We start from the raw sequence: 15,098 nt of genomic DNA, 5'->3' as shown, positions 1-15,098 counted from the left end.
TTTTAATCATTTGGTACGGTACTTTGAATGAAATAATTTAATCCTACCTAGCAACTTAAGTTTGAAGGTGTTTTATTGATGAAGTCTAAAAATACCTTGATCAATGAGATTCATAAAAATACCTAAGTTGATTGAAAAATGAGTAAATGACATAAAAAATGAGAGCAAACATTTTTGCTCAGAATTAGGCCTACATGGGTAAACGAATGATGATGAGAGATATACTCAGAACGAATAAGTATGAGAGTGCATACTCAATTGATGAATTTGAAGCACATTACGAGATGAGTTAGGTTGCTCAGTATTATTATGTATATATTTTTATGTAATTTTGCTATCTAATATAATGTATGATTGATTGATTTGAATACATATTATTAACGACATATCCAAATACCCCTTCCGTGGGTGGTGAATTGGACGAATAATAATAATAAATAATAATGATAACTGGACTCACAGCTTCAGGCACTACCTCCATAAACAAAGCCGTAGTGCATTCGTGTGACGTCAGTACAGGTAGGGCTCCTACACCAATAAAAACACTAGCTGATATAGATCAGCTAAAATCAACTAATTTTTATTGGTGTAGGAGCCCTACCTTTGCTGACGTCACACGAATGCACTATGGCTTTGTTTACGGAGGTAGTGCTTCAGGTGAGAACTGAACCATCATGTTTCCTTTTGAATAACTTATTCCTTTACTATTTTTGTGGCAAGTTTTTTTAAATTGGGAGTATATAGAGAAAGGGTTTTTTCACAAACATTTTTGAAAATCTTGGAACCCGAATCCATTAAATTGAAATAGGCATTCAAACTTTTTCATTTGCATTCATGAACATTGATTATTTCCTTTTATTATTTTTCAGGTTATGAAAACCAGTGGAATTGTTGGATCTTTAAATATTAGTGGAACCTGTGAAACTGGCAAATCTGATGTAGAGGATGGAGTTGCACATCTTCATGAGGTTAGTAATAAATCGAATTCCTATCATTTGACTGAAATTATTGTCTGACACACAACTTTTTCTTTAATAGGTGTGCAGCTACAGGAACAAGGTGGCACCTATTCTATAAAATAATACCGTGCAATTGAGCTTCATGTGACACAATAATTTATATCATTCTGATTCTCTGAGACTTCAATAGTATAAATATAATTATATTTATACTTTGTCCAAACAGGCATGAGCCGCTCATGCTTGCTACAATTGTATTAGTACGAATTCAGTTGATTCTGAACCTGTTGACTGTTTGTTTCGGAAGTAATTGACTGTATCCATGCAGATCTCTTGCCTATTCTAGAATCTTGGGCATAGTCTATCGCTTACTTTTTGTCTCACTTGTCTGAAAGTAAGAAGACTGCCAGAGAAAATATTGTGTTTTAGTGAGTTCCTAACAGTGTTAAATTGTCAAAAAATAGTTGAATTTTAAAAATAGCTCCAAGTTTTCAAAAAATGGCATATGGTACTACCAAGTTTGCTAACGATGCAAAGTATCTGGGTATGATGACCTTGGACGTGAAGCTTCGCTGAAGGCTCATGCCAAGAAGAAGAGAGAAGATCTTGGAAAGAAGCTTTATTGGCTGAGCGGAAGATACTCCAACTGTTCAATCCGAAACAAAGTACTCCTGTACAAACAGATATTGAAGCCAGTATAGACATGGTTTACAACTTTGGGGGTGTATCAAAGACAGCTACATCAATGTCATACAACGATTCCAAAACAAGGTGCTGAGGAACAATGTGGATTCTCCTTAGTATGTCAGCAACAGCGATCTTCATGGGGACCTGCATGTAGACCTAACGTCTAGAGGGTGTGGAGAGGCACGAGGGGTGATCCAGTTGCTAGACAATGGAGGGTTGGTGCGGAGGCTCAAAAAGAGGAAACCGTTGGAACTAGTGTAGTGCTTGTTCAAGTAGTGTCCAGTGAAAGAGCAGAGCAGTGATTGCGTGAAATCTAACTTTTAGTGCAGTCAATAGGTGTAGCTTACTTATTAATTCAACAAAAACAGTAAGAGCTTCTAATGAGAAATTCGCGGTTTCATTTATCAAGTAGTATGTTAGGATAGAAAAAAATTGCTCATTAGTATTTATACTAAAAAATCTGGTGTGGCGCACACACAACTTTCCTTGCCGTTAATTGATCAACTGACGCTAGTGTTCACGCGCATCTCAAGTCTACTATTCAAAGATCTGAGTCAGCTGGTGACAGGACAATAACGCTGCAGGCACGCGAGGTCTGCTATCTCTTCATAGTGTATGATTTAATAGAATCAACAGTTGCCAACAGTTTGCAATTGAATAATCTAATTTTCTCGAACTTCGCGCTTATTTTCGATTTTAGGTGAAAATGTTACTGAACATCAATTGTAGAGATTTTTATGCTCAATATTTTCCACTTGATTTTTTTTTTTTGTTTAAATTGTATCTGAAGCCTGATAATTGGGAATCTAATATCAAACTTTGCATAGATGGGGCGGAGCTCCTGAAATTTTTATATATATGGGAATTTTGGCAGTTGATAGAGCTTATCAATCGAAAAACACTGTTTTTGACAACATTTTCGCCATTTTAGCCGCCATCTTGAATTGCATTTGATCGAAATTGTTCGTGTCGGATCCTTATAGTGTAAGGACCTTAAGTTTCAAATTTCAAGTCATTCCGTTAATTGGGAGATGAGATATCGTGTACACACACACACACACACACACATACACACAGTCCAATACCCAAAAACCGCTTTTTTGGACTCAGGGGACCTTGAAACGTATAGAAATTTGGAAATTGGGGTACCTTAATTTTTTTCGGAAAGCAATACTTTCCTTACCTATGGTAATAGGGCAAGTAAAGTAAAAGCTGTAGTATTGATACATTTAATATATAGAATAGCTATAGAATATAAATATAGAAAGCTATATTATAGAAGTTACTGCCGATATCCAGATGCCACCTTTAGGGCCGAGACACATGAGGCGTTTTTCAGACGAGTCGGCATGGCTCGACAGGACAGGAAGCTCTCCGATTGGCTAATTGATTTGAGGTATTTAAGAATCAGCCAATCGGAGACCTTATTCTTCTGTCGTGCCGTGCCGACTCTTCTGAGATACGCCTTGTGTGTCCTGGTCCTTAGGCTAGTGTGTGGTCATTCTTAGGGATGATGTTGAGAGATGAATTTTTGATAGTTTACAAATCGCCGAGTTTTTGGTGGATTAATAATATTCACGATATTTGGTGGATAATATAATCACAATATTCGCGAGGAATACTTGGATGAAACATTTTTGAAGCGGTCACCCATCCAAAAGCAGTACCGAATGCTTGCAGCAGCTCTTATGAAGCACTTGATCTCTCTCATTTTTGCAATCCTAGAGTTTTCTCTCTTTGGAATCTGTTTGCCAGTTGTATGTATTTTTTCTATCAACAGAAAATAGCCATTTTTATCTAGTTCAGTTAAACCTGACCTTGCTATATACTATACACATCTACAAAGTTGCCACTATTGAATATAATTTTTAATTGTAAAATAATTAAAAATGTAAATGCATTACATTCAGACACATCTTCAATGCGTACATTTTGTATTTAATACCAAAATTATAGAAATTATAGTCACTGGGTGACATGCTTGTCTATTAGACTTTTGATTGTTAATCTTGTAAAGGTAGTCATTTTGTATTGATTTACCTACCATTTTTACTTGTACGAGATGCTTCTTATCAACTTATTATTGTATTAGATGATTGAATTGTTCCATCCAAGAAGTGTATCAGACCATCTAATAGTTGCAATCTTATGTTAAAACACTATTTTGATAATAATGTTCTTCTAAATTTCATATAAATATGCAATTATGACATATAAATTATCTACTGAAATTATTCCTCCAGTACTTTTTGGTCACTTGAGCTATTCAAAATTTAAAGTTTACACATAGAAATCACACAGAATGTTGATAATTGGATAAAAATGGTCTAATGCCCCTTTTGCATGGAGCAATTCAACTACATAGCATCTTCAAGCTATTGTCAAATCCAATGGAAAAATAAAAGAAAGATTTACAAAAAAAGATAAAAAAGATTTACTAGAAAAAATTACAACAAATGAAAAAAAAATAGAATAGAAAAAAGATTTAAAAAAAAGATGAAAAAGATTCACTAGAAAAAACTACAAATAAAAAAAATAAAATAAAAAAAGAAAAAATTACTAAAAAAATGAAAAAAAATTAGAATAAAATAAAAAAAAATACTAAAGAATGAAAATGAAAATAGAAATGATGAGAAAAATACTAATGAATGTAAAAATTGAGTATTTAATATAGAAAAGATAATGAAAAGAAACTATGTTACATGCATATTCTATGCTTAACCTATAGATTACTCAATTCATGTTACAACTGTTCAATGCTCTATTGATTGTTAATTTTGTAAGGACAGAGTTATTGTCTAATGATTTTCCTTCTTCTTATGTAAAAGATGCTTTCTATTAACTTATTATTGTATAAGAGAATTGCTTGATCCAAGAAGGGTATCATTCCATACTCAATTAGATGCAATCTCATGTTTAAAAACTATTCTGATATGAATATTCTTCCAAATTTCATGAAAATATGCAGTTATGGCATTTAAATTATCTACTGAAATTATTCCTTCAGTACTTTGGTAACTTGAGATACACTCATAAAAATCATAAAAATGTTGATAATTGAAATTAAAATGGTCTTATACCATCTTGCATAGAGCAATTCTCAACTATTAGCATCTTGAACCTATCATTGTAGAAAATGAAAAGTAATTGTTTGCTATTACTTGCATCTTCTATGCTTCATTTCTATACTAATCCATAGTTATTACATCTCCAATGTTTCCTCAATTAAAATTTAAAATGTGGAAGAAACCTGTTCAAAATATATTTTTTAGATGTGTATAGCATGGCGTGCTCAAGCTATTATGATCAGATCAGATCAAATCAGATTTTCAAATATTTTATGTGCGACTTGCACTTGGTACTCCTATTGAAAGGGTGACCACTCATGGTCAGTCAAATTAACTCCAATTTATATTCTTGAAATTCACTCCACAGTCGTTCAGAATATTCCTGAAACTAAAGTTCATCCATCTCTCATCATTATCTTTCTCATGCATCATATTATATTATATTCTATCCATGCACAAGCCTAAGTCTCATTAGAGCATCAATTTTAGCAACGATAGACGATAAAAATAATTATTGACCGAGCGAAGTGAGGTCTAAGATTCAAGTCGACGGTTTGGCATTTCTCTTAATGTTTAAATGTTTATATGTTGCGCATTTACGGCGAAACGCGGTAATAGTTTTTCATGAAATTTGACAGGTAGCCTATGTTCCTTTTTTAATTGCGCGTCGACGTATATACAAGTTTTTTTGGAAATTTTGCATTTCAAGGATGATATAAAAGGAAAAAGTCTGAGCCTCCTTCATACGCCAATATTAGAGTAAAAATCAGACTATAGAATTTCATAAATCAGCTGACAAGTGATTAAACAGATTTGTGGAGAAGCCAGTCTATTGCTGTATCTCCATAAGTTCTATAGTTTCAATCAGGTACTTGTGGATGAGAATACTGCGTGAGGTCTACTGTTCACAGAACTACTAGTAAAAATCTTTTGAGATTTTGTGCTATTGATACAAGATACATAATTCTATTTCAGACGGTTTGTCTTGTAGAAAAGCTACTTGACATAACCTTACATCAATGATCAAACTAAATTTGAATGATGGGTGTGGTACAGAGGCGAACAAGACCTAACTCTGGCTAGTAAAGGATATCGTCATCTCATTCAAACACAAGCAGACCCTGACACCCATATGGATGTATGGAATACAGCTGTGGGGCTGTGCCAGCAAGAGCAATGTGAATGTTACTCAACGGTTCCAGAACAAAGTTTTGAGGAACATCGTTGATACTACAAGCTCCATCCGAAACGCCGAGATTCACATAGATCTGGAGGTGGAGTTGGTCTCATCGGAAATTGGGCGCTTCGCTTATGCTGCGCAAATTGAAGGGGACAAAAACTTTCAAGTTGTGTAGTGTTGTGGAGTGAAAGTGTCAAAAGCAGAGCAGTGTATAGTGTGAATGTGTTTATACATATCTGTATTGCATCCTTTTTACTATGCTGTATTTGGCTTCATTGCCAGCATATTATGTTTCCTGACAGTCTTTGAACTTTTTGACATGTGAAACAAAAAGTAAGCGATAGGCTATGCCCAAAATTTCAGAACAGGCAAAAAATCTTCATGGATTCAGTCAGCTAGTTCCGAATCAACTCAATTTGTACTAATCAAATTGTAGCAAGCAATGGCGAAATAGCATGATCACTGCTGATATGATGACTGACAATGGAACTACCCATTGTAAATGAACAAACCCAAAGTTCAACTCTAAGCTTTGACCTAGTACCTCGAAATTCTGCTGTAATTACTATTCTTCAGGGCAGCTCTAATACTTTCATCATTCAATGTTCATTATCAATTTTTTACCAAAGTGGCATGCCTTTTTATTTTAAATTCACTAAACCTGCACATATAATATTGATAACCTTGTTTCGACTCATAGTTCTTATAAAATATAGATTAATTACTGCATGAAAAGTATTGCTTCCTATTGAAAACTTGTAATGCTCTTAATTTATGTTACAGGAACGAAAATATTGATTCATTATTTAGGGTGTGTGCACAAAAGTAAATCGAGGTTGAGTAGTAAAGGAAAGTGCTAAAAAGTCGTAATTCTGCCTCCTGAAGTGTATCTTCATTTTATTTCATTTCACCAAGAACGCCTGATGTTTCAAGTTGCAGCGTTCTTGAGAGGATATGGATATAAACCTCCTAAGACCGCTCAGACCGCTGACCTCTCTCTGTGTGCACACACCCTAAACATGCAAAAAGTCCCTCAATATAATAACGATTTTCCACTCTTCCATTTTGTTTACTATTTAATTCGTGGATAAAAGTTGACTATAAAAAAAATATTAAAACTTCAAGGGACATTTATCAGACATTACAAAACTCTAGTGAGTGTAGTTAGTTCAGCTTTCGCAAGTAAATTTTTAAAATTAATAGTCAATTAATCCTCTTTCTTGTTTTCAAATATTTTTTTCTTACTCTATTATTATTCCTCGTATTTATTTTTGTTTCATATTCTATTTTAATTTGTATTCGTTTCTATTTTTTATTATGTTTTAATTTCATATTTTGTTCTCATCTATTTATTTCTGATGTCCAGGTGGAGACAATATAGTGGGTTTGGGTCCGCCACACTTATGGTTTATGACATAATGATGTATTATTGGTATTCCAGCTCAGTCTGTCTGTCCAATGCCACTCCTGGAAGCAGGTGCCAACATGATTATCTGTTGCTGATTGATTGATTGATTCAATGTTATATTATTATGCCGCACCTACATATTGGCCCAACGTGGGCCAGCGTCGGCCAATGTGTGGATGGCTGGTTTGCCAGCGCTGGCCTTCTTTGGCTATCGCTCCGATTTTTTACGAGCGGAGGCCAGCCCAACGAAGGCCAGTGCTGGCAAACCACTCATCCACACTTCTCTACTAATGCGTTCTGTTTCCTGCTTTGTTGTCTCATTTGCTGTTTTTTCTGAGTGATTGACTTGCTATAGGCCTAATTGCTACTATTAATCAGCTTTGTGATATTTTGTTATTGATTTTTATCGTATTCATTCCAGTTGATATTTTCAATTTCTATCATGGATATGTCGCTGGCTACCGCTGGCCTTGATTGGGCACGCAGTGTGGACGCAGCCATGGACCAACGCAGCCAAGCTTACCAGGCTGGGCCAGCGACTCGACCAATATGTGGAAGCAGGACTGAAATTTTTAAACAGGTATGATGATTATGATTTTTGAAGGGACGGATTCAAGGATCCAAAGGTTCAAATAACCCCACACGTCAACCGAAGCGTATTGTGTTCCCAAGTAGTATATTTGTTAGGCAAACCAATACCTGTGTCCTTTACAAGAGCCAGGAGTTTTTCCCTATGCTAACATCCCATTCATCACCTGGTTGCTTGTCGCAATCCAGTGTGATATGCTTGGCAGTCTCTTCAGACTGATTAGTCCTCGCGACCTACGTGAGTTCCACTCCTGGCCTTCGTCGAAGGTCCTTCCACTGAGGAAGGGGTGGCTAAGCTGCCTCTAGAGCGCCCGGCCACCCTTGACGCAGCCTCTTGATCCACATTTGTACCTGGAGTTTCACCCATCTCTGGTCTCTTGGGTTTTTCTTTTTGCCCCTTCAAAACTCTGCAGGTCAAAAGCTTCACCTCTCCCAAGAAGTGTTGCCTGGCCTGAATGGCCGCCCTTCTTTGAGCAGTGGTGAGTTTTGGCCTCTCCACCCACAAACTCGTGACCTACGTGAGTTCCACTCCTGGCTTTTTTGTAGGTCCTTCCGCTGATGGAGGGGTCGCCAAATTGCCTCTAGGGCACCTGGTCAGCCTCTTGACCCACATATGTTGCTGGAGATTCACCCATCTCTGGTCTCTTGGGTTTTTCTTTTTGCCCCTTCAAAACTCTGCAGGTCAAAAGCTTCACCTCTCCCAAGAAGTGTTGCCTGGCCTGAATGGCCGCCCTTCTTTGAGCAGTGGTGAGTTTTGGCCTCTCCACCCACAAACTCGTGACCTACGTGAGTTCCACTCCTGGCTTTTTTGTAGGTCCTTCCGCTGAAGGAGGGGTCGCCAAATTGCCTCTAGGGCACCTGGTCAGCCTCTTGACCCACATTTGTTGCTGGAGATTCACCCATCTCTGGTCTCTTGGGTTTTTCTTTTTGTCCCTCCGAAACTGCCCTAATGGGGCAGATCCATGAAGGCATGGGGTTTGAAGGCAAGGCAACTTATGGAGTTGCCTTGGGGTCCCTTTTAGTCGCCACCTATGTCAAGCAGGGATACTGTGGGTGAATTCTGGTTTTCAACACATTCATGAGTACGATGTTCGACTCAAAGCTCCCCCAACCAACAGCGGGGTTCAAAGAGGTAAGCTACCCTTTTTCACTTTGTTTTTTTTTTAATTATTCTTCCCCAATCTTTTTTTTTTTTTTTTTAATTGTTTGACTAACTTGAACAATGTATGACGACATGTGTGTACACACACATGTTCATCATGCATGTCCTATCGTTAGTGGCCATCCTTTATTAGAGTCTAGCGGAATCCGCGTGCTAGCTATGCAGGATTTAGTCGGGAGCATTCAAATCAACGCCGGACCGAGCCGAGGATTTGTGCAGTCTGCTTGACGCCCAACTCGAGCGTTTTCGGCCAAGCGGATTCTGCCTTCTTTCAGTTTAGTTCGATCTTCGCACATAGTGAGTTGCGCAATATTTGTATTACTGAGCGAATCGGCAATCGGCTTCAGTGCGAACGCAGGCAGATTCCGCTCGGCCGATCCGCTCGGCTCGGCTCGGCCCGGCCCGGCCCAGCTTTGGTGTGAAATCCGCCTTATGCTATTTTTTCTCTATGTTGAAGCTCACATCGAGCTGTAATACCAAAAGGATGATTATTCTCCAACGTAATTGCCGTGAAGGTTGAGGCATTTGTCATACCAGTGGACCAGCCTGTCAAACCCCTTTTCATAAAATGCTGCCGCAAAATGAGTTTAAGTAGGCTGTGACATTGTTTTGGAGCTCCTCGTTAGTTTGGAAGCTCTGCTCTCAAAGTTATGTCTCGAATTTGGGTAAAAGGTATAAGTTACTAGTGGCTAAGTCAGGTTTGTATGGTGGGTTATCGATGGTGTGCTATATTTTTTTTACTAGAAGACTGTTCGTCTGACAATCGTATCGGACAAGTGAAAAGTTACGTTAGGCTCGATGCACATTTGCGACGCTAGCCAGTTGCGTTTTTACAAGTGGAGCGAATTTCTGTTGGCAGCCAATTGCAATTCAGTTCACACTTGTTCGTATCGACAGCGTCTCACTGACGAGGGACATCAATTTGTACTCAGCAATCTTCGAGGCTTGGGCAACTTGGCAATTAATCGTGATAGGAAAGTTCTGATTTCAAATTTTCAAAGTTTTTTGTAATACCAGATGTCAGCAATTATTATAAAAATCACAATTATTCATCGGCGGTAATAAATAAATAATTCGGTTAATAACTAATAGAGATAATACAAAGATGAGGAAATAGTACAGCTTTTTCAAAAAGACCTTTTATTTCTTTTTAAAATACAATAAATCTCTAATATTATAAAACCATTAAAATCAATTGAAAGCACTATAAATTCCAGGACTTACTCCCATCTCCAGGTGAAGATTGAAAATAAATGAACATCATTGTCGAGTTATGAACATTGTTTCAATATTTTTCTTGAATTAGTCAATACTGATGTTTATTTATTTCGTATTTGTACCTGAAGACGGGATAGAAAAAAGTCCCGAAATGTATAGTGCTTTTTTTAATTGTTCTATAATCATTCAAAGAACGTTATTGTTTGTTTGAAAAATCGTACTATTTCAATTCTTTTATTAATTTACAGTATATATACAGTACATCAATTAATAAAAACAATATAGAAACTTGTAGTAGGCCTACCCTTTATTGAAAACTTGAAAATATTTTAACGACTAGTTTCGACCATAGGTCATTTTCAAGTTGAAACTTTTTAAAGGGTACTACAAGTTTTTATATTGTTTTTATTAAAGCCCATATAAGTGAAGTGATTTCAGTACATTAATAGCATATAGAATAAGTATACAGCATATAGAATAAGTATTGTATTTGCCTCCAGAATATAACATGAGATGAAAGAACACCAATAATTCCAAAACCGGCAGAACAATCATAAGAATTACTTTGAATACTGTGTTGCATAACAATTCATTTTCGTTAGTTTGATGTCGAATATCGCTACTTCAAAGAGCTAGACTATTGTGTTGGATAGCTCTACAATAGTGCTAACTGCTGACAACAAAAACCTAAAAACTGAAAACATATAGCTGAGGCACTAAGCTACTCAATTGTGACAAACTGACTGAGAATAAACTTATTTTGAATGAAACATACATTACGAAGAATTGTTGGATTTAAACGCAAACATCTAGCCGACTGCTAGCCGACATTCGTAGTAGTAAATAATACCATGTATATTATTTCAAAAGATCTATTGTTCCAATTAGAACCTATATTTCAGAATAATAAAAATAATCAGAGGAAACGGAAATATAAAGTATGAATGAAGTCAACTAACAATGATTACATAAAAATCACGGGAAACTTCTCAGAATTTATTTATTATTTGAAGCCACATACACATGGGTCCTTATAAGTAAAAACAGAGCATTTTTATGCTCGTGAGCATGGAGCATAAGGTTTTGCTGATGAGCATTAGGTAGAAGCATAAGCATTTGCTCATTTTTATTAGGTAGAAGCATAAGCATTTGCTCATTTTTATATGAATAAGCTTTACCTTATACTCTTACCTTATGCTCCTTAACTCTGGAGCAAATGCTCACGTACCTTGAAGATTTTTCATCAGCTGATTCGCCTTTGTGGCCTAACTTCGTATTATAGCGAAAGGTTAGCGCTAAATATGCAAGTATAGACACCGCTTGTGTTTGGTTGTCTGCTCTTTTCTCTATCATGAATAGCATATATCCCATTATATTAAACGAGCAATTTCTGTATATCTGTTTATATTTTTATATCTGGTTATTTATGTTCAACGGATCTCGAAAACGGCTCTAACGATTTTCACGAAATTTGGAACATAGTAGGTTTATGATATAAAAATTCGATTGCACTAGGTCTCATCCTTGGGAAAACTCGCTGAATGACATTAAAAGGATAATTCATCCTTGTCTGAAACAGCTGAGACTTTCGTCGTCTGTGGATAGTAAAAAGTGAGCGAGTGATTCTGTGGAAAATCAAAACATCGCATTCCCGAAATTCATAAGCTGACATATAGCCAGCTGTGAAATATAAACACGATCATTTTAGAGAATTGTGTTCTGTTTATCAATAAATAAAAATAACGAGCGAAGCTCGGTGCCCCGATTTTGTTCTCTATGAATTGAGTTTTAGGTTAGCGTGAAAAATGTCATCTCTATAATAATCTTCAGCATAATCTTATAATCTCAATAGCCTTCTTATAATCGTCTACACTCTCATCTTCTCAAATGCCTATTTCCTATTCTGTGATAGCTATCTTTATATCGGATTGGTATCTTTTGTATTTATTCTTTTGTTGGAATAATGGTGATATAAATCATGGTTGAATCTAAAAAGAGTTTAATAGTTCTCAACTATTGTTTGTGATCGTATCTGGTATAGTTCTCTCTCTTACTCACACAAATTAGTTGAGCCATTTTACTATAAGCAAAAGGTGAAAAGCTGCTTCAGACTAGACTCACCTTTTTTGAAGCATTTGCTTCAAAAGTTGAGCAAATTCTCTAGTTTACTCATACAATTTTAATAATAATAATAACTTTTATTCACTTCATTGTAAGATTTTACAAAGCATAATAACATAAGAAATGTCAAGTGCACTCCTCATTAGGCTAGGCCTGCGTCGAGGACGAGGCCTGCTTCAAGTACTATATAGAGCTACTTACATAAATAGTATTATCTTATGCCATTAAGCAATCTAAACAAAAATACACATCTTGCACAAAAAGAAACAAATTGATTACAATGCTTAGTTTATATAGCCTAATTTACAGAATTAAGTCTTAACCTTCTACAGAAAATCGATAAGGAGGACTCTCTAGAAATATCGAAAGGTAAAACATTAAATAAACGAGGACCCTGAAAGGCTGCATGACCAGCCGCAGATGCAGTTACACATCTCGGCTCATACAGATTCTCTCTGGCTTGACCACGAGTTGTATATCCATGTTCAGAAGTCACTGGTCGTTTAAATAAATATTTTAATAAGTTCAATTTATATAAATCCTCAAGGCTTAGAACTTTGAATTCTTCACAGATTAGGTTAGTGGGATATCTAATTGGTCTATTCAGACATATTTTTACAATTTTCTTATACTGCAAAATAAGGGTTTAAATGTTTTCCTTAATCTATTACAAACATAAGACATATGTGGCTCCCACCTTAGTCGAGAATCTATCATGATGCCTAGGTATTTTACAGAATCAATCATTTTGAGCATAAGTTTATACTTTTGAGCAAATGCTCAAACTATTCTTTTGATGAGCATGAGCAAAAGGTTTCGTTTATTCATAGAAAATGGCTCAATATTTTAGAAGTATAAGCAAATGCTCAACTTTATTCATATGGCCCATTATGAATAATAGTTCTTATAATTTGATTCAGAGCAAGATGTTATTGATCAAGTACTGTAATAATAGTACATTTATTAATGGACTATTACTTTTACCTCAATGCAATAACAAAGTAGGCCTATGTTATTGTATTAAGATTAACTCCAAAGCATAGAACAGTTTTTTAAATGAAACTTTGAAAAAACATTCGAAAAATGTTGAGTGCTGTACATATAGAATGGCTTAATATCCAATAGAACCAAAACTTCTTCAATTTTGATTTTTTTTTGAGAGCGAGTCATTCGACTTATTTAAAGACGCTGAATCCGAATCTGAAATCAAAATTTGAATTCAGAGTTTTTCTATCCATTTCTTCAATCAATTCTAAATTTTTATTGGAAAAATAATCATATATTATTATTATCTACATTTATTTGATCCGTAGCTTAAAGTGACTGCAAGTATTCCCAATGGTGATACAAGCTCGAAATAACTCATCAAAATTTCTGATGGACATTCTGAGGTAGTTGAAAAATGTGTATCTTCATCCCCAAGCAATGATTTATATAATATGGTACTAAATTCCCTTTGAAATGCTCTTTGAGCGACCATCGGGTGAACTTGATATCTACGCCTTTTAATCTTTCGTTCACGAAGATAATAAGCTACAATTAAACAATCTGTAAAGGCGTCCAATTTGTGAGTCAGAAAAACTGATGTATGGATGCGTATGGTCAGGATGGTGCATACGCACTCACGTAAAAAAGCCTATGGTCGGTCGAGCATAGGAGCGGCCTAATGACCATGCGAGCCTTGCGCTCTGGAGGAATTGTAACAATATATGTTACCAGTATATATATTGATGCCACTAAATACGTTGAAAGCTGAACAGAATTCATTTCACTCGCTTTGTTTTGAAATGTGGCTCTTGTATAAGACCATAAAAATATGAATCAATACTTCAGCTGAACTTGAATAAGTTTGAACTATTGGTTCTTAAAAATGTGATATAACTCGTCAGAAAGCAATGAATGACTGGGAAAACCAGGCGTGATTTGAGGACTGTTCCAAAATGCATTGAGTAAGTGCATGAAATACCCTATATGTCAGTTTACTCGCGAAAACTCTGGCACTCAAACGTGAGCGTGCGAGGAGCTTGGTTGTCGGGTTCGGTGACGACAGCCAATCCCCTTGCACGCTGGCGTCAACGAGTCTCCCCGACAGCCAATCCCCTACTGGTTAAGAGGTTATAGGATGTTACTGGTTAGGTTATCCTAAATTCGGGACCAATACATAGGAGCAAACGAAACGTTGCTCACATCAAGTTGTGAAAACTAATAAAATAGTTCAATTAGGCCCCTGTTTCATAAAAACTTACAAGTCCTGTAATACAGGAACAGCTGATTTTATCGGCTATATTGAGCATGTAATTGGAATGGTGATTCTCCTGTATTACGTGACTTATAAGTACTAGTAGTTCTGTGAACAGTAGACCTCACGCAGTATTCTCATCCACAAGTACCAGATGTCAACTGATTTAAATGTTAACAAACTCAGTTCACGTTTGAATTTGTATTCCATATGATATAATTCATCCAGTTCCGTGATGATCTTTCTATCTGATGAAAATTAATTTTTTAGAATCAAAAATATTATAATTTCTCCAGCATTATTTAGTTCATTTGTTTATTTTTATTCACCTATTAAATTAGTTTTTTCAAATGTGAGAATATTGATACTGATGGACACGCATAATAATACCATGACTGCAAAACAAAATATTGAAACCAAAGACCTTAAAGTTGCGATTAGACCAAATTTATTTAAAAAATGTTAATA

General features: G+C 35.9%; 1 protein-coding gene across 2 annotated transcripts in view; it reads left to right on the top strand.

Annotated features, from left to right (window-relative positions):
- The first annotated feature begins 820 nt into the window (after positions 1-820).
- LOC111059377 overlaps positions 821-15,098 on the top strand; it is a 30,379-nt gene continuing 16,101 nt past the window's right edge. The window contains exons 1-2 of one of the 2 annotated variants that reach the window (XM_039426126.1): positions 821-968; positions 7,724-7,882. In XM_039426126.1, the coding sequence (XP_039282060.1) occupies positions 873-968; positions 7,724-7,882 (255 nt within the window). In that variant the 5' untranslated portion in view covers positions 821-872. Of the gene's footprint in view, positions 969-7,208; positions 7,372-7,723; positions 7,883-15,098 lie in introns of those variants that run through there. The other variant, XM_039426127.1, reaches the window with a different exon arrangement.

Source organism: Nilaparvata lugens, chromosome 4 (assembly GCF_014356525.2).
Source record: "Nilaparvata lugens isolate BPH chromosome 4, ASM1435652v1, whole genome shotgun sequence".
NCBI classification, from domain to species: Eukaryota; Metazoa; Arthropoda; class Insecta; order Hemiptera; family Delphacidae; genus Nilaparvata; species Nilaparvata lugens.
This window is presented reverse-complemented; position numbering and strand designations above follow the sequence as displayed.